Source organism: Aulostomus chinensis, chromosome 2, assembly GCF_037954235.1.
Source record: "Aulostomus chinensis isolate RoL2024-O1b breed Wild chromosome 2, RoL_Achi_v1.0, whole genome shotgun sequence".
Classification (NCBI taxonomy): domain Eukaryota; kingdom Metazoa; phylum Chordata; class Actinopteri; order Syngnathiformes; family Aulostomidae; genus Aulostomus; species Aulostomus chinensis.
Window position 1 is genome coordinate 23,416,024 of NC_141321.1, and position 23,464 is coordinate 23,439,487.

Here is a 23,464-nt window from a genome sequence, read left to right on the forward strand (position 1 = left end):
TTATTCTCTTGAGGATCTTCGCATTGATCCCAGAGTTAAAGAAAATATATTGAATACACAAGAGATGACTAGCTATTGTGAAAGATATATATTTTCAGAATGAGAGGGAAGAAGGCTGGCATCAGATCTGAACTCATCACGGTGACACACAAGACATATGGCGGCCCAGTGAGCCTGCAGATCACTGCTGATGAGCAAAGAGAGAAGACTATGCGTGTCTTAATTGAGTGTTAGCCAGAGTTAACTAATAGCACCATTATGTTATCTACAAAACCAAAACAACCTAGCACTTTTGTATTACTCCAGGCAGAAGACAAACAAATATACATGTAAACACCACACATACAAGGTCAGAAACGTATCACACTCGCATACACGCTCATGGATACAAACACCCACACACTCATTACAAACAGTCGGTGTAGTCCCTAGTGATAATAATATAGAAAGAAAGGTAACTACTGATGGTAGGTTCTGTCATGAAAATTGGGTAGCCTTACAGAAGCACCAGCACACAAATAATAATAAAAAAAATGTTATTCGGTAAATCTGGGCTAGTGACAACTATAATTTCCCAAGAAGAAAGAGAATAAAAAGGAAAAGAGACAGATGGTAGATTGAGGCAAGTGGATCCAAATGCACGAATCACCTGCAGGATTGCAGAAACCGCAGTTATCGATTATTTATCATGTGCAAAAAGACAGCAAATTGGGAATTTAAAAAAGAAAAAGCTGCAAAAGCTGGTTGAGGAAACTGAAAACACTATAAAATTTCGAATTGTTATTTTTGGTGTGCAAAGGCAAGGACCTACTTATACAATTATAATCAGATAACAACTATAAATTGCATGCTTAGTTTTACAGTAAATAAACTCAAATAAAATAAAACTAATTGGAAAAAGACAAAAAAATTAATAGAATTAGATCAAATTCTAAGCCATAGAGATGTAAAACTTGAGGGACAGACAAGAAGGGGATTGGTAACTATGGGAGACCGCAGATATAACATGACAGGTATAAACTGCTTTTTAACATTTAGTCATAAGAAGTCACACACCAGACAGTTCATTCAAGATGCAGGGCCCTGCTCATGGTGTTCTACCTGAACAAACTCAGATGGATTGTAGAAGGTGGACATTTTTTGTAAACTGGTTCTACAGAACTTCAATGTTTTTCAGATAAATGCAGAACAGGAGGAGAAAACTTGAAGCCAAATGGACATGACTTGTGTATTGTGCAGTGTGAATTTGAGTTGTACTGTTCGTCTCAAATGTAGTTAGTGCTAGTGCCCAGCATCCTGTTAGTGATGATTCCTGGTGAGCATGCTCTGATTGGTAATTGTGGGTTTCTGCTCAATATTCCATTGCTGCTCCTTTCATTGTACAGACTTTCTATTTACAATTCAAGATCAGGGAGTCTCCGGTCGGGAAAATTAAGATTATTTTTGTGAAGCCCCTCACACTACAGAATCCTTTATGCATATCACTTGTTAAGAATGAATACAAAAAACAAACAAACAAACCCACACACTGTCTCAATAACTGCTAGAATATCTATTTACATACACGAAATTTTGGTCTGTTTGACCTCCAAAAGGTAGGACAGTGAATAGAACAGACTAAAGCGCTGTAAATAACTATTCCAGCGGTCAGACAAACCTTTGACCAACCAATCTGCCATACCAAAGTGCACAGAGTTTTTTTACTTTAAAAGGCTGCAAATAATTTAATTTGTTCACATCTGTTTCAATCTGGGAACTACTGGACCATTGTTGGGAGAGGTGAATATGACTCCTGATGGGCCTGATTATCCTATAATGTGCACTCAGTTTACAGTGAAGAGCTGGGCACAGGAAGACTGATTAACTGATAAAGCACGAGTGATCACAAAGAAAAAGGAGCGGAAATATATGACACATGATGGGCAAACTATTCAAAATAAAACAGGATACATAAGACGTGAGTAAACAGACTATAAAAGTACAGTCTACAACTGAATCGTACACTCTGAAAAAACACTAAAATCCAATGGAGTAATGGTCCAAACATAACTGTAAGAACAGGTTTACTGTATGAAAAGAGATGAGGTGGACCACCACTCTCAAGGTGTGAGCAAGAGAGGGAGAGAAGGAGAGTGAGAGCGGGAGAGAAGGAGAGCGATAGATAAGGAATGGCCCCAGGCGCAGCCATCTTTCCATCTCCATGCTAGTACACGCAGATATGGGACTGAGCCTACAGACAGCCAGGGAGATGGGCAGAGAGGGAGAACGACAAATACCCCCCAAAAGACAGAACGAAGAAAAAGACGATACAAAGGCAGATAAAGACTGAGTTGGCCCAGAGGCCTGGAAGCAACTATTCTGGTTGCTGGCTTTCCTGAAATAAGGCAGCAACATACCAGCTGCAAATTAGTGACTGGCTGCTGAGGTGCATGGTGACAATGCACACACAAACAAACACACATACAGTACTGAGATTTACACCCACCAATCCAAAAATGCATATTCATAGTCATTCACACCCACATAAATACATTCAGCCCACACACTTATGCACACACATTCTTTTTAGTTGCCATTAGCAACCAAATCAGGCCATGTCCCACCTCAGAGAGCTCCAGTGTGCTGGTAGGTTAGAGAGACACAATGTTTGGCTCTGCATAAGGGAATTCCAAATTAACATGCGCCGAGTGCCTGCATATTCAAAACAAGGTAAAAATACTTGCAGGGAAAGTGCTGTATTTGTAAAATATGCAAAGCCACAAAATATTTATGGAAAAGCAGGAATTAAGGAATTAAAATGTACAAATTTGCTTCAGGGATTTCCACACAAACTATACAAACAATACAAATACTAAGTTCATGCTTCACTGATGGTTGCTGAGTGACAATAAGACTGGCCAGCTGCACACGCTAGTTAAAAGACTAAATGACTTTCACAGGTCCATTAGCAAAAAAACAGTCAAAACACCTGAATGGGTTGGCACCCTCCTCTACAACCTCATTAAGAGTGCCAACTAAACCTAATCTGCCCTAAACCAGCTTACATGTCAGTATTTAGGAAATATTTAATTATTTTCTACATAAGCCAATGAGAAACTGAGTCATTTTCATTGTATTTTAATAAAAGTTACAAATTATAAGAAAGTTTCTATGTATTCTGGAGGACCACCAGAGGCGCTTTGTCATATCTGCTTGCACTGGAGCTTAAATCCTCAGACCAATGAATTCACGTGTGACCTGGGTGATACAAGTGAATTCACTGAGGAGCCTGACTTTGTTACTTCTGCACTACGTTCCAGTGCTGGCATGGCTGCAGGCCCAAACATCTGGCCTGGAATGATGGGCAGTGTGTTAAGTGCCTTCCGACACCCTTCCAACAAGGGGGAATCAGCAAGCCGTACTTGGTGAGGGGGAAAATTCAAGGTAGGCTGCCAAGCTCTCTTGTCATGAAGGCCAATGCTTGGAGCGAGGCATCACTCCAGCAGTCAGAAGTGTCTGAGTCAGAGCTGGTACAAGGCAGGAAAGAGTTGTGTGTCAGATCTGAGTGGCTAAAGAGGCTATTCTGAACAGCATCATAGACGGCGAGTGTCCGCTCCAAGGGCTTCATCTGGAGACAAATTCCAAGGAGCATTAGGACGGCCAATGGCTGGCATTTCGTCCAGGCAATATTGAGCGGCATTCCGCATAAAAACCCAAGCCCTGCAGCCGCTTGGTACAGCAGGTAGAGGAAGGCAGAAAAATGCTCATGCACAGTGGCAGTCCTGGATGTTTTACTACCTTAGGCGAACTCTCAGTCAGCACCCACTGATCCCCTCAGGCATGAACCCACTAAAATCTGGTATTCTGCATTCAGTGTACAACAAGAATGAAATGCTGCATTGTTGCAAAGTATTGCATTTTGCATCTAAACAGATAAAAATTGGATAAATGCTGTAAAACCCAAATTGCAATTTCTGCATGGAGTCACACCACGAGGGCAAACGTGGAAGTATGTTTATGTCATTATGTCAAGATCTTTTAAATATTCCAGGATAGAGGCTAAGCTATTGTCTGTTTGGGGGGGGCTGACCTTCAAACCTTTTTATTGGCTATACTGTGATTACAAAAGATGTTCCGTACATGGACATTCTTCCAATTGCATATGACCACTTTGCCCTGCTGAAAACTTTTTTTTTTTTTTTTTGACAGAAATACATAAAGAGGTCGAGCAAGTCGCGCTTGGACCTAAAAATAATCACAATAATAAAAAAAAATCCGCCAGAAAATGGTCAACATTAAACTTTGAATCAATATATAATAAATTACCAGTCTAATGTGGAAAAAAATCTGTTCTACCATGTTGCAAGATTCTAATAACGAATGAAGAGCCTGCTGCTGCGCGGTGCCTGTTAAATGGCCACAGCACATCTTTAAATATGGACAAACTCACATTATTCCTGTTGCTGTGGGATTTCAGCAAATGTTGATGCTTAGAAAATGAACCTGTGCTTCCTATCATTTTTACTGATGGATCCTCTGAAAGCAACTCTGCAATGGCATCATTAATTACACTCGGTTATCAATATACTCTAACCTGCACAAGATAAAAAGGAAGCTTTATGACCCATCAGCTTCCTTCAAAAGGCTGCTTGTGTAAAGCATGTCAAACATGTCTTCATAGATCTAGGCTTCATGTGTGATGGGTATCCAAAAACAAAAGCACTCCATGTGGATTATAAACTATTTTCTATCAATACTAATTTTTCTGGTTTCATACAAATTCTCTCTGCGCTGTGTTATTTGATGCATAAAAACTTAACACTTGTTTTTATGTCTCTATTTGTCAGTGCATATCATTCACATCAGAAAAAGGCTGTCTGTCTGTGTGACTCATAATATTTTGTAGAATGCATGACTTCATGTTATTAAAATGATAAATTCCTTTTCTTATCACTCTCTGTTTCAAACTGAAACAGTATTACATAAAATCGGACTTTTTTCTGTTAACTATTACAATTACTCATCCCATCAGCTGATATGAGTGTGCGCTGGACTGGCTTGGACAAGACAAGGTTATTTCAACTACACTGAATTTTTTAGTGACAAACGGGTATTGAGAGAAGTACTTCTAAAATATAAACAGGATGCAACTGTGGGCTGGGCATGCAGGAGTTTCACTCGACTCAGTGCTGTCCAGTGTATGAAAAGACACAGCTGATACAGATGCAACCCTCAGGGTACGACACCAGTTCTATTTCATCATATGTTTGTTTGAGAAGGAGCAGTTTCAGAGGAATCAATACTGCTTTTACATCACACTTTGATGTAAACCCTTTGTTGCATCTGAAAGCATTCACCTATACTGACTTTGTGTGATGACATCACTGTTATTCTGAGCTCAGAAACACATAAGTATCTAAGACTGCTGCCTCTCCCTGCTGCATTTCCCATGGAAAGGGATAACATCTTCAGTTTGATATTTAATGACAAAACTTGTTCTATTCTACTGAAGTTCATTTTTGGCGTACTAACCAATACAGGAGGGAAGTGGTTTGTCCCAGACACGTCTGTCTCCGCTGAGACAAGTCAGCGTACTGCTGCCATGAAGACTGTATCCAGGATTGCAGGAGTAAAGGACAAAGGTGTTGGCATAGTGACCGTCGTCTTGGATCTTGTAGCCGTAACTAGGGACTCCTGGTTCCTCACAGCGTACCAGATCAAAACCTGGGAGGAAACATACATAAAAAGACATGCTCAAACAGATGAATCTCCTCCATGCAGGTAAGACATTTTTTTGTGAATTTTCTTGAGATTAGGGAACATTTAGAGCAGTTTTGAGACACTTGGACATAAGAGCAATTCCTCGTTCTCTTCCCCCTCCACTTCCTGTGCCACACCGTGCAAAAACAGATGTATACTACACACTCTAACAAGCATGCTGGAACGAGAGATTTTAATTTCAACTTTGTCTGTGTTTTGCAGATGAAAAGAGCATCCAAATTCCCCACCGTTAGGACAAACATAAGGAACAATGGAACAATGTATCCAACATATAGACTTTCCCTCGGGTGGGCTTCTTTTGAGCAGACTTTCTTCCCTCAGATCAGAAACATCCAAGTTGTTATGTAAAAGACAAGTGTAGACTTATTTTTTCAATAGGATTTGAGAGGATTTCAACATAGAATTGATATCATCCACAGCAGTTATGGCCTAATACTATAAAACTGTCCTTCAGCCTCTAACAAGCCCCGAATGGTGTTGTATTATATATTCAAATACACCATGATTTAATTTCGCATTTAATTGAGTGTTTGCCAGGTATGTTATCTTTTTGGCAGAAGGTGCTATCAAATAATTTTACAGATGGACATCAAACTCAACAAAAGCTCTTGACTATGTGATCATTATGTAAAATAACACCTGTTATTTGTATTTTTTTTTGAAGAATCAGAATATAAAAATCAGAGTGTGTGACTTGTCTATAATCACAATTCTTACATAAAGCCAAGTAATCACAGCTTTTACAAAGCAAGCAGTGTTTTGGGTGTCCCTATAACTGCCTACTCCTCCATTCACCATCCCCTCATCTAGTTTGGTTTAACAGGTGTGTCTCACTGCCATCAATCTTCAATAATTAATGTCCTCAACATATGTTTGAATTCCTGTGACTCCATTAAAACACTCTGTAACATGGTGCACTATTAAAGCTCTTTTACTCAGTTCTTGACCTCACTTAAAGGATCTGTTGCTCCCTCTCTCAATCAAATCCTTCACCCTCTTCTCTCCCGCTTAAACATTCTATTAATCTTCTCTTCTTTTCATCAGTTCATCCATTGTAACCAGAACTTTGAAGAAGGTGTCCCCTTCTCTCGTTTAACAACCTGCAGATTAACGACTGTTTAATGGTTCAACTGACATACAGAGCATCCATCTAGTATCCATATTACCATTTACCTTCATCTGTTTGTGCCCTCGTCCAGCCGCTCTTCCACTCCAGATGCATTACTTTCTCACCTTCTTTTAATGACTTGCAGATAAATGTTCTTCTAATAGCCTCATTGACTTACACAGCAGCTGGTCTTGCCTTCTTAACTACTGAGTCTCTTTAAAGCCATTAAGATATGTATGTGTGTGCGCGCGCGTGTGTATATGTATGCGCGAGTGTGTGCATGTGTGCGTGTGTGTATGCGTTGCTCCCTTTTCTGACTTTTAAAAGTGAAAGAAATAGCTTGGTCTAGTGTCATTCCTTAGAAACACTGTAGCACAGGCCAAATGCATGATATATTTATGAAGGCCGACTTACATAAAAACTAATACTAATTTTTTCAATTAAACGTATCTTCCTCAAATATGGGTTGCAAGGAAACGATGGAGGTAAAGATGGAGACAGAGTCAGCAAACAAAGTTGAAAAGAATATAAAAGCAGGCTTGGAGAAATTCAGGTCAGACTATGTAATATTTGAGCCAAAAACAAACTATAACTCTTCTAGTTTGGCGCTTCTAAGAACAAGTATGAACTAGAAGCATTGTAGTTGATTTGTTTTTGGCTCTAATCAAAGCGATCCTGAATTACTGACCATACTGCTTCATGGAAACAATGTACACAATATTTGATGACTTGAGTTTGGGAAACTGACATTTTTCTGATTTATTTGGTCATGCCAAATTAATGCAGCGGAGACAAATTATGTTTTGTAGCTTAAGACTCCTATTTGTGAGTATTCAAAAGGTAAAATATTCATTGTATGTATTAATACATGAAGCAATTAATACATGTATTAATATTAATATTATTAATACATGAAGCAATTAATACATGTATTAATACATGAAGCAAAAAACACATTTTTCCTACAGGACAGGGTGAAACACACAATCAGTGTAACTTTATTGTTGTGTGAGCATGACTCATTAACATTGACCATGACTAGACCCAGGCAGTAATGGTCAGATATCCACTAGAAGCAGTATACAAAAAGCAGGCTTACGCAGGGCTGTGTGGCAAAGCATAACAAACCATTATTATTAAAGCAAATACATGACAAAAAAGTACTTTACCAGTACTGCATCACATTAAATTACTTTAACTCACTTGTGTATGTAAGGTGAAAGCCCAGATCAGTTCCAGAGGCATTGCTGTTGAACTCCAGCCACAAGTGATTGGATGTACTGTTGATGACACGACCCATCATGCCTTCATGTGTGAAGTTACCAAGGAGACGAGATGAAATGTTCTCTCCATCGTACACCTGTTAATCAAACACAGGAAAAAGAACCAAAGAATCTAAATTGAAAATACCAGTAAAATGGACTCAATTTTATAAAGCGCTTTTCTACCTTAGCGGCACTCAAAGTGCTTTACAGTGTCATCTCATTCACCCGTTCACACACACACTCACACACTGTTGGTGGAGGCTGCCATGCAAGGCGCCAACCTACTCATCATGGGCAATTATGAGTTCAGTATCTTGCTCAAGGACACTTCGACATGGTCACCGGGGTCGAGGATCGAACCAGCGACCCTTTGGTTGCTAGACGACCACTCTACCCCTGAGCCATGCCGCTCAACAGTCGAACATTTTGTGTTGTGATGTTGTTATGATGATATCACAGTGTGTTGTTGAGCTGCTATTAGGACAGTGTACACTGCTGGAGATCTCTGCTTTTTCCAGCAAAGAAGCAAATATGTCAATACTATGAGCACCTGACAGTTATGTTGGTTGAGCCTTCAATCTGCAGGAATGTGCTGCTGACTTCAGACGCCATCCTCCATCAAGATGTAAAACTGACATAATTTTGACTCTATGTCTCAACCTCCAGGTTGGAACTCCACACACACACAAATGTCCTTAACAGTGAAACGCTGAAACTGCTCATGTCACAGGCACAGTAAACTCAGAAGAACCTACTTCAACACAGAACATTTGTCTTACGAAAACTTTTATATCAACTGTTATATATTTAGACTTTAAAAACTGTTCCAAACAAACCCACAAAACAAATAATGACACAGAAATGTGGCTCATCTTGAAACCAAAATTGTATGGTAATGGTGCATTGCAGCAAAGTGAGTCACCTAAATACCAAACACAAGTGAGGAAAATGCCACTTTGCTAAGCTGTGAGCCAGCATGGACCACAAAGACAGAGCTCCAAATCTCATATGGACGCTGGTGTGGTCACTAGTGAGGTGAGGGTCATTTATGTTATATAAGTGTTTAAAATGCCCTATTTTGCTTTCCTATTACATTTTTATTTGTATGTATGAATGAGTGCTATGACTCCATTGAACTAAAAGATCAAGATCATCGCAAGATTTAAAAACTAGGTTTTTTTTAGGGGGGGGGGGGGTAAAACAAACTGATGCGCGCTATTGTCATAGAAACATGCATGATAATGAGAGGAATCGGTTTTTAACTTGAGAATTCACATCTCAGCTTCGATAACTCCTAAATAAGAATCTCAGGTTTTGCTGAGTCAAAGAATCGGGGAGTGTTCGACATCGGTAGCTGTTGAGCTTGATCCTCTTGGTCATGTGGAGAGGTCCACTCCAGCGTGTGCGGCGACGTCGTGGATGGGTGACTCCTCTGTTCAGCCATGAGAGGCTGCTGAACTTTCATCTCAGTTGTGTTTGCAGGATAGTGCTTGAAATGCCAAAAGTGCTGAGACGCTGCTGACCCTTTGTATATGTACGCTGCACAGCGGCCGAGGAGGGATCCTCTGCTGAACACTCCTGCCTTTTGGTAAACATCCGTGTTTGGAGAGGGAAGTGGCTGTCAAACGAAGTCATATGATTAATTTGCATTTAAGAATTAAGTTTTCCTGATCAATTGCAGGTGTTAACATGTTCACAGCACGAGTACATATGCCTTTATTTTTGCTTTGCGCCCCCCCCCCCCCCCGCCCCCCCATACTCCTGGGTCTCAGTGTTCTCTACAGTTGGTTAACCTCTGAGTTAAAAACAGCAAGTCACTATTTGTCTGCAACATGGTCTGAGGTCAACTCTGGTGTTATGAGTCCATAAAATGATTCTGATGATGATTGACATGTCATCAGGAGAAGAGAGGTGATTTGATACCAAGAACAACGGTTTTTGGTTAATTATTTCTTAGGGGAAATTCTCTGTCCTCTAATGTTCATCCTGCTCAAGAGGAAGAGTAGAGAAGTCACAGTTTGGGAGTGGAGTGGTGGACTGCAGGCTAGAGAGAAGAGTTACTACACAATTTGACACCTCCCCAACATTGTCTCACAGCTGGATGGATGTCAACCAGGTAGATGTCGACCTCCCAGATATGTTGGCAGCTTTTTGACGAATTCAAAGATTATTGGTGACAGGTCTGCAGGTAGCAGGAATGCCAAAGAAAGAGGGTAAGCAAGCTAGCCCACTAAATGTTGTGACTTGGCTAATAACATCGATTGTTCTTGTCTTTCATGTTTGGCATTATACTTGTTGGCCAAACAAGCGCAGCATTAGCGTGATTCTACTGATTATTTCTTACATTTCATTGAAAGAACTGTATAGTAATAGTACATTGTGAGGAACTGGAGGAAATCCAGCGAAAACAACCCCATGACTTGCTGCCAAATTGATGTCTGGACCACTTTCTAAATCAAGCCTCTCGGACTACGGCAGTGCAGTGTTTACTTGTATAGTCACACAAGGACATCGGTCACATGAACATGAACTCAACATCACAATATTATTCCAGTTTTTGTCCCCACTCTGAAAATGGCACTCCACTAAATAAATAATAACATATTCAAACAATAATTGTTACAATACTTTGAGTTTCAGTCAAGTCACATCACATTTCACGGTCTATATGGTAGCATTAAGCCAGCATATTTCTCTATGTATACTGATGTTACGCATCTGGCTGCAAAGAAGCTAAAGGCCGAGTGTCACCAGCTTGAAATGGAATTAAAAGTCTGGGCTTGAGACACACATTCTGAATAAGCTGAATCTATTTTCAAAGAATGCTCCTAAAACCCAACTTATTAAATGGAAAATGCTAAAGTTGGAAATGGCTAAATCCCCGAACATTCCAAAATCTAATTTCAATATGCTATTTACTTATCTTTAATCGATTTCAGAATATGATACTTTATGAACAAACAGTTGTGGAATACTAGTATGGAAATAAATGTAGCCAGTAGGCTTAGGCATAGGTATGTAACATAACTTCACTAAAATTTTTGGTCCCCTTTCCTCGCACTAATTTCCTCTGTCACTATCCATGGTCCCGCATCTTGTTTTCTCTCTCTCTCTCTCTCTCACTTTCTTGCTTGCTCTCTCTCCTCCCCCCTCTGTTTCAGTAAAACTCAGTATGGTTAATGAAAAGCCTTGCGGCTCATAAATCAACATGTCACCATCTGCCACCCCTGCTCCCTCTGTCTTTTACTCTCTCTCTCTCTTTTGCTCCCCTTCTACCTCTACATTCATATAACAATCCCTGCACACACCCACTTTTCTTCTCTCAAGTTGTTCTCCCTTTCCTCAGGGTTGTGGTTTGCACATTGTTACAAATTCGGTCAAGCACTGTATTATTTAAAATTTTAAGGCGTTACCAGCGCTAAAGAATAAACTCAGCCAACAGCAAAAGCAATTGTAATGAATAGGTTCATATGTTACAAGACATTTTAGCCTCCAGCTTTCTGAAATTGTGTAACACTTTGTGTTGAGTGTTCTGCTGTCTTAACAGGAAGTGGCTTCGTGGGGACTGGCAGGTTATGAGATGGTCTCTGTGGCACATTGGGGCAGTTATCAGAATTCGCATGATTTTTTTTTTTTTGCCCAATTCATTTGGAAAATAATAATCAATACGTAAACTCACATATATGTACTACTCAGTTTTAGAGTATTATTTGAGATGAAGGTAATATCAACAATTTTTTGATCGCCACCTAAATTTTCAAATGATGCTGAGGCTCCAAGGGAAAAAAAAAATAGGAGGAAGAGTTTAGATTTATGACATTGGGGAGATGATTCAGATCCTCACCATTTTACTGTACATCGAGATTTCCAAGAGGACAGTCATTATTTCAATACATAAACATCTAAATCCTGATGAGCATTCAGACTGAAGGGCAAACCTCTACATTTACTGTCAATGTTGCAAGAGGAAATGTAATGTAATGTTAGTCCTACCACACGTGAAATCATGTTCGCATCTCAATACATATCAAGATCTAACACTTTATAACTGACATATTTGTTCAGCCCTCGTATAGAAAAGTCATACAGACTTTCAGCTGTCCACTTTTCAAATATATCTTTAATACTGTGAAAATTATTGCAAGAATTTATTCAAAAAGCATTGCAAAATTTCTCCTTCCATGTATAATAGCTAATATCTGTAGGTGTTGTGCTTCTCCAACTTTGTGCATTTAGCTATTCCAGCCAATTGTGTAGCGAAACAATTAAGCACCACTAGACACACAGGTCACTGCTTGAGTGACTGGGGATGATCTCAAAGGTTCTGTTGCTATCACAATTAGAGCAGAAGCCATCCAGTGTGTTAAGGGCGGCACGTCTGTTCAACACAAACATTTTACAACAAACCAGCACAGTCACTGATTTGACGTTTTGTTTTTGGTAAAAAAAAATACTTACCAACAAGAAAGCAACAACTAATGTTGCTTGGTCCACTCATTCAACATTAAGATGGGGTGAGCATCATTTCTATGACGGCCTGTAGCTGACAAAATGTAAGGATGGGTGGCTTTGAAAGAAGCACTTCTTACTTCAGTCAAGCAAGTATCTGGCATTCAGAATTGGTAGCCTGGGTTCTCTAATGTCTGGTGTAACAAGACTAAGAGCATCTTAAGCCCATCTCAAATGTCCATACGGAGCCATTAATTATCAAGTTTTACTAACACTCTCAAACATAACTTTATACATCATGTGGACATCATTAGCGTCTTGCAAAAGCTGTATTATGCAGGGGGAGAACAACTTCAAAGAAACAATTTATCTTAATTTAATTCACAAACACTATTTATTATAAGTAATCTATAATGCCAAGTGTTAAAACTGAAGTGAAAGTCATTTATTGTTGTATGTTCTACGCTGAATGCAATGTGTGATTCTCAGAATCAGTCTTGTGGTCTCCCATTAGTTTTTGATTGCTGTATTAGCATTCAGTGTGCCCTCATTAACTTTTGTGATCTCCAGTCATTCTTCCTTCAGTTCCTCTGCTCCTGTTATTTTCTGATAAGGAATCAATTTACCACAGTAAATACTACGTCAAATGCCTCACGAAGAACAAAATCCTATTTTGATAAAGAGCAAATGTCTTCCTCTGCAAGCTCTCCCGTCTCAGATGCACCATGCATTGTTATATTTCACAGTCAATGACATCAAGGAGGGTTGCAGTGTACATAAAAGCGTGAAACTTGGTCGGCTCATCCGCTTTTCCTCATGCTGCTTTTTAGAATTCAGAAAATTGCAGAATACATCAGGAATATTTAAAATATGTTTGTGTGTTCACCATCTTGATGTCCCCTTCCCTTCCTTTAACAGGATTCTTCTTTTTCTTTATTTAATACATATCCCACTGGGAACATTTTCACCTTTTTACAATGATGTTAAGCCTCTTTAAAAGTCAGGGAGAACCCTGCTAATACAATCTAACCACAGACAGGCTCAGTCAATGCTCTAGGCCTAATACTGATAATACACTCTAACCACATACTGGCTTAACCATGCCCTCAGGCCTAATACCGCTAAGAGACATTGTGAATAGAAACCATTTCAGATGGTGTCTGTAGGACAGTGTCAAGACTGTAAAACAGCTCACACAGCTGCTCCTAACCGACACTGAAGATTATGAGCCTTTGGGAACATTTGGAATTTTCACTGTTGCTGCACAAATCTGAGCATTTATATACTCTCTCCCTCTCCCCCTCTCTCTGAATGCATGTACAGTGCATAGTATGAGGTGGTCAATGGCGAATATTTGGGCCGTTCGATAAAACGTCTCATTTTATCCACAAAGATACATGCTTGCATGCTGCAGTCATGGGATGCTATGCACAGAAGCACTGCTTATTGTATTGCATTTTGTTAGGACAGGATAACCTTCAAGTATCACAATACCCAAACTGTAATGTGTTGAGGGTTAAGAGAGAGCATTGATCCTTTTGTGCCTCTGTTTCCTATGAATTCATTCAGGCAGGGATGGCCACTGCAGCAGGAGCACTATCAGCACTAACAGAGAACATGGGTAATAAACCCCTGCAGGGATGTTGTTGCTTCTTTTAACAATGTTTAACAGCTCTAACAGCTAGGGCAAACCTTGATCTGACTACATATTGGCTAAACTGAAAATTCAAAGGCCCTTCATGTCGTTCACGTTTTTGCTCCAGCCTTGTTCTTGCACACCTCATATAATTAAGGGCTACACATTCCCTGACACATTAATTGGGCCAGGTGCGCATGATTGGAACAAAAGCGAGCGTAGCGGGTGGGCTTTGAGGACTCTGTCAAGATTTTTTGGGCACTGCTTCAACATAAAACAAAAATAACTGAGAAGAGATAAATTCACTTTTCAATATTAAGTGAAGCTACTTAAAAAAAAAAAAAATAATTGAATGCATAATTACTTTCGGTAGTGAACATGAAGTGTTTTTTTTACTTAGCAATCTATTCTTAATTGGCCGAGATGAACAAGTACAAATTATTACAATGTCTAATATATTTAAGCATAGGTTAATGGTATATTGCTCATTAGCTCCTTAAACATTAAGCAGCTGGAATCCTCATATGGAACAATAGAGTGATTGAGATTAAAAGATGCTGAAAAAAAAAATCATTCATCTGACAAAAGATAAGACAGCTGCAGAGATGAAGTACATTTGTTGATGAAGCGATAAGAAAAGCGCAAAAAAATATTTGCCTCATGTAGTTACCTTTGCCAGGGAGAAAATGAGATCATTAGCCATCTGTTTGTGTGTCTGTTCGCAGAATCACGAAAGAACTACAGAACAAGGTGGAATTTCACCAAACCTGGTGAAGAAGTGTGACATGAGCCACAGAAGAAGCCACTGCATTGTGGAGCAGATCTGTTTAACACACTGGAAAATGGCTTCTTTTATTTAAAATATTAGCATTGGGGCAGCATGGCTCAGAGGTCCAGTGGCCATCTAGTAACCTAAGGGTCTCTGGTTCGATCCTCACTTCCCCCGGTGACCATGTCCAAGTGTCCTTGAGCAAGATACTGAGTCCCTTACTGAGTCCCTTATTGCTCCTGATGGTCCTGCGACAGACTGGTGACCTGTCCAGGGTGAACCCCGCCTTTCACCTAATGTCAGCTGGGATAGGCTCCAGCCCCCCCCCACAACCCTTAACAGATACGCGGTATGGAAAATGGATGGATGGATATTGGCTCTGGTTGAGTTCACTTTGGTGAAGGTACACACTCTTCTCTGGTTCCTTATTGTCTGAGTGCGTGATCTAGACTTTAAGCTAAACAGACAATCATGTGCTTTTACTTCCCGATTGAGGAAAATCTGTGTTTTGTGTGTATGTGTGTGTGTGTGCACGCGCGCACATGTAAATACCTTCAGATAGTCTCCATCTTGCAGTGTGAAGCTCTCAGCTTTCAGCCTGATTCCCTTGCCCCTCTCTGTGGTGATGCGATAGATGCACTCATGGTTGTTATCATAGTTGGAGGGGAAGTTCGGAGACAGCAGAATGCCTTCTGGTCCTAGTGCGGAGGCTCCACACTCAGCTATTGAGTAAACGGACAGTATGGATCAAAATCACAGCAATTTCACCTGATTATATTCAAGCAGAATATCTGGGATGGCTTTGCGGTTGTGTTGAGAAAAAGGAGTGAGAATAATAGAGGAGGCTCAAAATTCAGGTCGAGCAGAGAGACAAGTTTAAAGTAGCACACATCTCTGTCAACCCATCAGACTTGATGCCAATGACAGCAAGCATAATGAAGCAGACAGCATAGCTTAAAAGCACTGCTAATGTGCTTCAAATAAGACAGTAAAAACAATGGTGAGGAACATGAAAATATTCAAAAGCAATGCTTTTCAACATGAGCGGCAAATGATTAAAATCAGAGAAGGAAAAAATAATGCAGAAAAACAGGCATGGATTAGTTTGTTTATAAAAGTGTTTCATAGAGATTATACTGATTTATCTCATAGGTGCAGCTCCTATCATGGTTTAGGAATACAAAACATGCAGCACTTTGAGCAAATCATTTCTGTTCAAATCTCAACAGGGAGAGGAGAAACAAGCAGGCATGTAACACCCATTGAGACGACCAGCACTACTTGGAACAGAGAAAGAGGAAATTATGGCAAGAAGTAATGACAGAGGTGAGACGGAATGTAAAGTGGCTTATAACTGAACTTAATGAGGATAAAAAGATAATACGATTATAAAATCTAAAAGTCTGTTTTTATGTACTGGTCCGTTCTATTTAACAAGAAAAGAGATAATGAATTCAAGGATGCTAGCATCAATTCTTGTGAATTTCTTTTGAAAATGTGGAGAGCATTACAGTGAGAATGGATGACAGTAAAAGGGGAGAAGAAGGGATGAAGGGAAAGCGGAGAGGGGGAGAGGATAATAAATGAACCAAGACAGACAAGAGCATTTTTGCAAATATTCAAAAAGAAATTAGAAAAGGGAGTATTAACACTTTTCATATTGCGGCTAATGCTCTAATTATCTACTCAAGGACTGCCTAAATACAGAGGGGGAGGACGACTGTGACAATGATCCCTTTACAGACAATGATACTGTAATATTTTCCAATCTGCGCTAGAGAGCTTGAAAATTACAGTACCAGCAGCCACCAGTCAGCTATTCATACATTACCAGCACAGCCAAAAACTGACAGATAAAATCAACAGTCAACCAGTCAAATAGTAAATCACCATTATGTCAACTCTGAACGACTGGTGGAAAACTGCTGATGTACAGGAGAAACTCTAGCTTTGACTGCAGAACTGAAAATTGTCAGAGGATTGTGAACCGAGCGCAGTGCCAATATGTGCCCATCATGCAAAAAAAAAAATAGTTTCCTCCTGATAATAAAAGAAGTAAAAGACGGAGACGCAAGGAGAAACTGCAGTGTTTCCAACATGAAAGCAATGACAGTGTAACATAAAAACTATGTATTGATGTTCAGGAGATGATGGGCATTTGTTCAATCTCTATCACCAGATTGATTCTTTTAATTGCTGTTTTACATGTCTTCTTTCTGTTGGCTACTTGTATTGTAGGATTGTAGAGTAACTATGTGCTGTATATACACTCCTAAAATCCAGCAACACTGACTCAACTGCTAGCATAGTGCTCCATTTCGACAAATTAGTCATAAAGCATACAGCATTTTCTCAGTAATAAATTCAAGGGTCAATAATATACTGAGAGTTCATTTGCAAGTACAGTTTAATAACCCTAAACTTTATTTGAAAATACGCTTCTCCAAAGCAGCCATAAATTACTTTTTTTGCAACTGGAAATCTTGTTACGATATCAATATTCTTGAAATACATTCTTCTATTGGAAAGGTATGTTGTGTAAAGTTGAATGAGTGCACAGTGTAATGCCAACATTCCGAACAATTAAACATTCGAGACCACAGTCTGAACATAAACTCTCTGCTTCTGTATTTCACCTCACCACTTGTCTTACCTATACATCGTGGTAGTGTGTTACTCCAGACACGTCTGCCTCCACCCAGACAAGTGATCTTGCTGTCTCCCTCAAGTCGGTAGCCATGGAAACAAGAGAAGGCCAGCGAGTCACCAACACGAAATCTGAATCCCATCCTCCTGCTGAATGCTGGTACGCCTGGGTCTTCACAAGGCTCTAAGTCGTATTCTGTAAATTCAGAAGACGCAAACACTTAGCATGAAATGTAGAAGAACTTTGTGAGTGTGAGTGAACACACACACACACACACACACACACACACACACACACACACACACACACACTGTCATCTTAATCACAGTAATGTGTCATAAAAAGTAAAGTTACAAACACAACATTTCCCTTTGTGTGTGATATATGTTGTCAAAAAGGTTTGGTTTATGTCTAGTTATGAAGGCAGATTAAATTAATCCTACAAATAGGATTGGGCTGTTTTTAGATGTTTTATTTCCTGTCCACTCAAGCCATACATATCAAGAATCGCAAAATATATATCCTCTTACCTGAGAAAGTGATATTAAAGCCTTCATAACTCATGGAAAAGTCTGATATGAATCGTAGCTGAGCGCTGAAGTTCCCAAAAAGGCCAGCTTTGACACTGGGAGGCAGAACAGAGCCGGTTAGTCGGGCTACTGGAACCTGGAAATTGCTGTCCTCTGTGATGGACAAGTAGTCATGGTTCTCCTCCAGATGGAAAGTGTGGAAAACTAGATGGACTCCTGAAAAGCCAAAGATGGATGGATGGATGGATGGATGGATGGATGGATGGACACAAAGATACATAGTAAATCATGGATGCCAGTAAAACACAGACACACTAAGGACATGCATGGGTGTCTCCATTATGTCTGGGTATGTTTGTTCTCACCTTTCCCATGAGACACCTCTATCGTCCAGGTGCAGTTCAGAGAATTAGGGTAGAAGTCAGGAAAGCCAGGAGACAGAATTGTTCCCGTTTTACCATAGACATAACCTCCACAAAGAGCTACACAGACAGGAAGAGAAGGATGAAGGGAGACGCAGAGTTAATGTCTGTCTTAAATTGTACAAAGTTTAAAATTATGTAAGACACAACTTTAACACAGACATTAAGGCATAATATATCTTAAGTACAGTCAATAGAAGTCACCGCACAATGACAGATCTCTTTGAAAAGAACACACTCATTGTTGGAGAAACGGAATGAAACCAAATTTTGTTTTTTTGTCAAAACTGCAGAACTGCAAACCAGCAGAACATCACAAATATAACACAGTGACAGTGGAGGTCCATCAGGCACCGAAAGAAAAGGGTCTGTCGGACAGGAAAAGAGGTACCAGAAGCCCTGACAGAAATCAGTGAAAAACTGGCTTCAATGAATTAATTTTTTTTTTTTTTTTATGAGGACTGACAAACTGGGGATCGCATGGACTCTACAGACCGCAGAAGGTGTTGGAACAATGCCAGAAATGGCAGGCTAGGCTATGTAGGCTCATACTAGTGTTCACTCTGTTTTCATTGACTTCAGAGAGTACGCATTCGCAGCTCTGCTGGTCACACGAATACACCACCTGACTGTGTTTGATACACTCCATCTCACTAAAGGAGGAGTCTATTCTCGTCTGTTCTTCTCCCACATGTTGATTTGAGTCCGTACCCCTTCAACACTCATCAACTTGACAAGCTGACTGGCCCAGTCCAAGCAGACTTGGTGTGATTGTAGTCTTGCATAACTGCGTATTAAAGGGTTGTAGTGTATATTTAGCGTTGCTGTACAAAACTAAAAATGTTAGATGTCGATGGTTAGCTTTAAACAACTTGCAGATAAATAATTAGCGTATGCAGCCACAAAGATTCACTTCCCGACTAATTTTTCCATTTGTTTAGACTTCTTATTCACAGATAGACAGAGTCTGAATTAGTGAGCTTTTTTTCCCTTTATACTGTTAAGTGTTTCGCTAACCTTAGATAACATGTACCGAACATCAGAACACTTTCGAAGAAATATCAAAGAGTCTCCTTTTCGAAAGGAATTTTATGACCACATTAGAACACATAACATAAAGATATAATGGAGAGGAAGATCTTCTGCAGTCAGAGTGACAAAATTCAGCTTCAACATGTAACAAGAGAGAAAAAATTTAATAAAAGAGCAAAAGATGGAGACGCACAAATGCAAGAGAAATTTGGAAAAGAAGAAGGAGAGATTGGCATGTGAGTTACCACAGACCTACTGTAGCCTAGACATGGCCCCAAGCCACTGAAAGGCAACAGGACAAACTCATTTGGGATAGAGAAGAATGATAAAACACTATAAGAATGTAATGAAGAGTAAAAGAGGGCTTATGGTGCATTTGAGGCTATTGAGCTGAGACAATTTATTGACAATTTGTTTCTCCCTCACTGTGTCTCCATTCCTTTCAATTCTTTTCAGCTCAATTCAGTTAAATTCTGTTCAATTAAAGTGCCTCAAGCTACAAACAGCTTTACTCTGAAAGAAAAGCATTTATTTTTTCAATATGTTCGAGTGAATCCCAAACTAACTGGCTCGCAGGTACAAGAATAACACCAGCACTTTCACTGCCACACTTACCTGATACCAAAGGAAACATTAAAAATGAAATCGTGGTTCACTCATTATTTTCAATAATATAAAACCTGGCTTTTTATTTCAGGTTTTTGAAATTCTATTCTCTAGTGCTGAATTTTGAAAACAAAATTGATATACAATAAATTTCAAATCCAAATTTTCAATTGAATTGAAATATCTAGGATTTTGCTGTTGTATTTCATGTCTCTTTTCATAAGGAAGAAGATCTGTCCTCTGGGGTCATTGTCATTTCTATCACCACCCTGTAACACGCGTATTTTTTAGGGTTTGCATACTTAACCACAGCAAAAGTCATAAAATAGAAGAGCAGAGATGTAACTAAACTAAGAATATATGAAGGTAAAGTGCTGTTAAATGAAGAGAACTTCCTGGCTGCCATTTACTAATAGCTCATTCCTCATTTTAATATGCCAGTAAATAAAAAAAAAACAAAATGATGTCGTGTGTAATTTGTTCAGAATTAAAGCTAACTCAAACATAAGTCTAATATATGATGGAATGTTTTTCAAAGTATATGACGAAATGTTATTTGCCGACAGAAACTTCCATTACTGTATTTACTGTGATGGGAATGACAATGCCAGAGTTATAGAGGCAATTTGTTGGGTTTCATAATTACAAATATTATATATTATATTAACATAAAAACAGGGCATTTATCAGCTTAACTGATAAGTGAACATGCTTTTGGGCAGCACCATTTTCAGTTCATGTGGTCTTTTCCATCCCAAAAATCTCATCTCCCACATTTTCAGATGAATAATTCATAAACGTAAGAGTAACACTAATACAATCATGAATTTGGGGACATTGTGTCTACTTTCATTTTGTTACAAAATCTGTCTAAGAACATCTTTCCATTTGGTGAGATACAATTTTCCTTTGAATTTAAAAAGAAAATTGAAAACAATTATCTAGTATTAAAAATATTTCACTGGAGTGCTGCTACACAAGATGGAGATGTAAACAAAAAGCATATCAATCGTACGTGTTTGGCCCTTTCTTGAAAACTACCCGAGTTCCTCATATGTGATTGTTGAAGTCTGATAAATATTTTGGTGCGTCAAAATCTTGCTCAGATATGAAATCAATCATTGATGATTCATTTGATGAAAGTCTGTAAAATTACTATTTGTTGACATGATGAAAACAGATGTTGAAGCAGTTCTCAGAGCTGAGGGCTTCATCCCCTCTCTTCCCTACCTCCCTGTTTATCCACTGCTTTCTCTCTATATTTAATTCTGTGTCATATTTCAACACAGCTGCAGTTGAGAAGCTGCGACAAGTCAATTTTTTTCCCCGCATGACCCGTTGTCTTGTGTGACTTGCAATTTTTGTTCACACTTTCATTAGGATTCAGCTAAAACTGGGACACTGTCTGACTAAATGACCCTTGTGCGCATATCATTTTTGTGTGAAAGTGCATATTTTAGAGTGTATGAAAGATCTGTGTGAAGGCGCATTGAGACAGACTGTTAATGTATGTGTGTGAGAAAGTGTGAGCAGAAGAAAAAATGTGATAAAAAGAGTAAGACAGACAGAAAGATTAGTCATTCTGACAAAACTCTGAGAGGCAAATCAAAGGGTGGCGGTTTTCAATGTGGAAGCAGAAACATAAGACTAAATGCTGAGGCAGGATTCAGCTTGTTTTCCACAGACAAAAGAGATAAATAACGATGGAATTTCTCATTCCTGCCTTCTTGTTTTCCTCCATCATCGATTGTATCCGTTTTAGAGGATGATATGGCTTTTTCACTAAAAAAGGTGTGGTTGCCACTGGTCACTTCTTACTAGATGCTGTCTTGGCATGAAATCAAGCTTTAAAATGTCACAGCGATCTTTCAATATTCTCCCTGATCTGTTTGGCAATTTAGCTGACCTGCAGAAAATAAGATGACTCATTTGAGTCTGACAGACAGTGTGGCAGCACTGAAAGGGAGGGTCTCTGGATGACTTCGTATCTTATTGTCTTTTTTTCTTGACATTATTTTGTCAAGGTAAGGCATTTTGGTTTCAGCATAATGAATGTACAGGTAATATTTTTTTCCTTTAAATTGTTAACTGTGCCTCTGGGACTCTACTGTAAATCAGATTAATGGGCCTCATGCAGACCACTTGTACAGATTGGTTCTTAAATCACTTGCACAAGCGATTTACGAGGATTTGCTCGATTCACCACTATTTTTGTGTTTGAGATTCCTTTTTAGATACAAACCAAGTCAAAGATGAATGCATTTACGGCAGGTTGTGCACAACCAACCTGCCATTCTCCAAAGCAATAAAACTTCCTGACTAATGGATCGTGTCTCCTTCATGGCTTTGAAGACACTTTGATTTTGAATACATAAATTACACATCGGAATTTATAATCATGGTGACATTATTGAGGTTATGGTTTGGCAACCCAGCTGATGATTTCTCTAGACAACCCAGAACCCACAGGCTAGACTGGGGCGCTCAGCACCGCTGGCATGAAAGAGCAAATGACTGTATATTATTTTGAGGCTGTCAACGAACGCACGCTCCTATAGAACAGGTGGGATTCATCATGTTTACAAAGCTCATTTATGTGCCTTTCCTGGCGGTATGAGTGTTTAGTGAACATGGAATAACAGACTCTCTAAGCTCCACGCCACAGTAATAATAAGAGAAATTCAAGAGTGAAAAATGAAATTGTTCTTGCATGATGAGCCCATTGTGTTTGATGAACGTGCTGACTACACTGAGCTGGACTACGGAGTTCTTAACAATGGTTCCCTTCTTTGTTTGACTTCATGTCAGATGTCAGAGCCCTTTTTGAGTGACCTTTGCAAATTATTATGTAAAATCACTCTCACCAGGAATCTTTTCTTTCGTACAATGATCATATTATAAATAAAAGTACAAAGTAAAAGTACTGACAAAGACTCTGGCTGATGTCAGTACGTAGAAAAGCTTGATAATGGCCTGATTTTGTGCGTAAGTCACACCTCAATGTCTCTCCCCTTATTATTGCACCTGTGTTATTTTGTGACTGTAATGTCTATGGCACATACTACAGTCCCCCACAAAAGTGTCAAAGATTTCTTCAAAACATTACTACTTCATCAGCAAGCATATTTGTTTAACATTTTCAATGATGTGACTTTGTGTTTTGTGTTCATGTTGTAAGGATAATGGCCTATGAAAGACTTTTAAGTCAAATCACCTCGGGAAAACACTGAAATGGGATTT

At 39.2% G+C, this 23,464-nt stretch overlaps 1 protein-coding gene across 2 annotated transcripts in view; it reads right to left on the reverse strand.

Annotated features, from left to right (window-relative positions):
• LOC147269485 (CUB and sushi domain-containing protein 1-like) overlaps positions 1-23,464 on the reverse strand; it is a 406,566-nt gene that overhangs the window by 114,993 nt on the left and 268,109 nt on the right. For both annotated transcript variants that reach the window (XM_086185701.1, XM_086185692.1), the window contains exons 21-26: positions 18,530-18,646; positions 18,165-18,380; positions 17,641-17,829; positions 15,540-15,709; positions 8,072-8,228; positions 5,512-5,703 (exon numbers count right to left, since the gene is read on the reverse strand). In XM_086185701.1, coding sequence (XP_086041827.1) covers positions 5,512-5,703; positions 8,072-8,228; positions 15,540-15,709; positions 17,641-17,829; positions 18,165-18,380; positions 18,530-18,646 — 1,041 coding nt within the window. The remainder of the gene's footprint in view (positions 1-5,511; positions 5,704-8,071; positions 8,229-15,539; positions 15,710-17,640; positions 17,830-18,164; positions 18,381-18,529; positions 18,647-23,464) is intronic.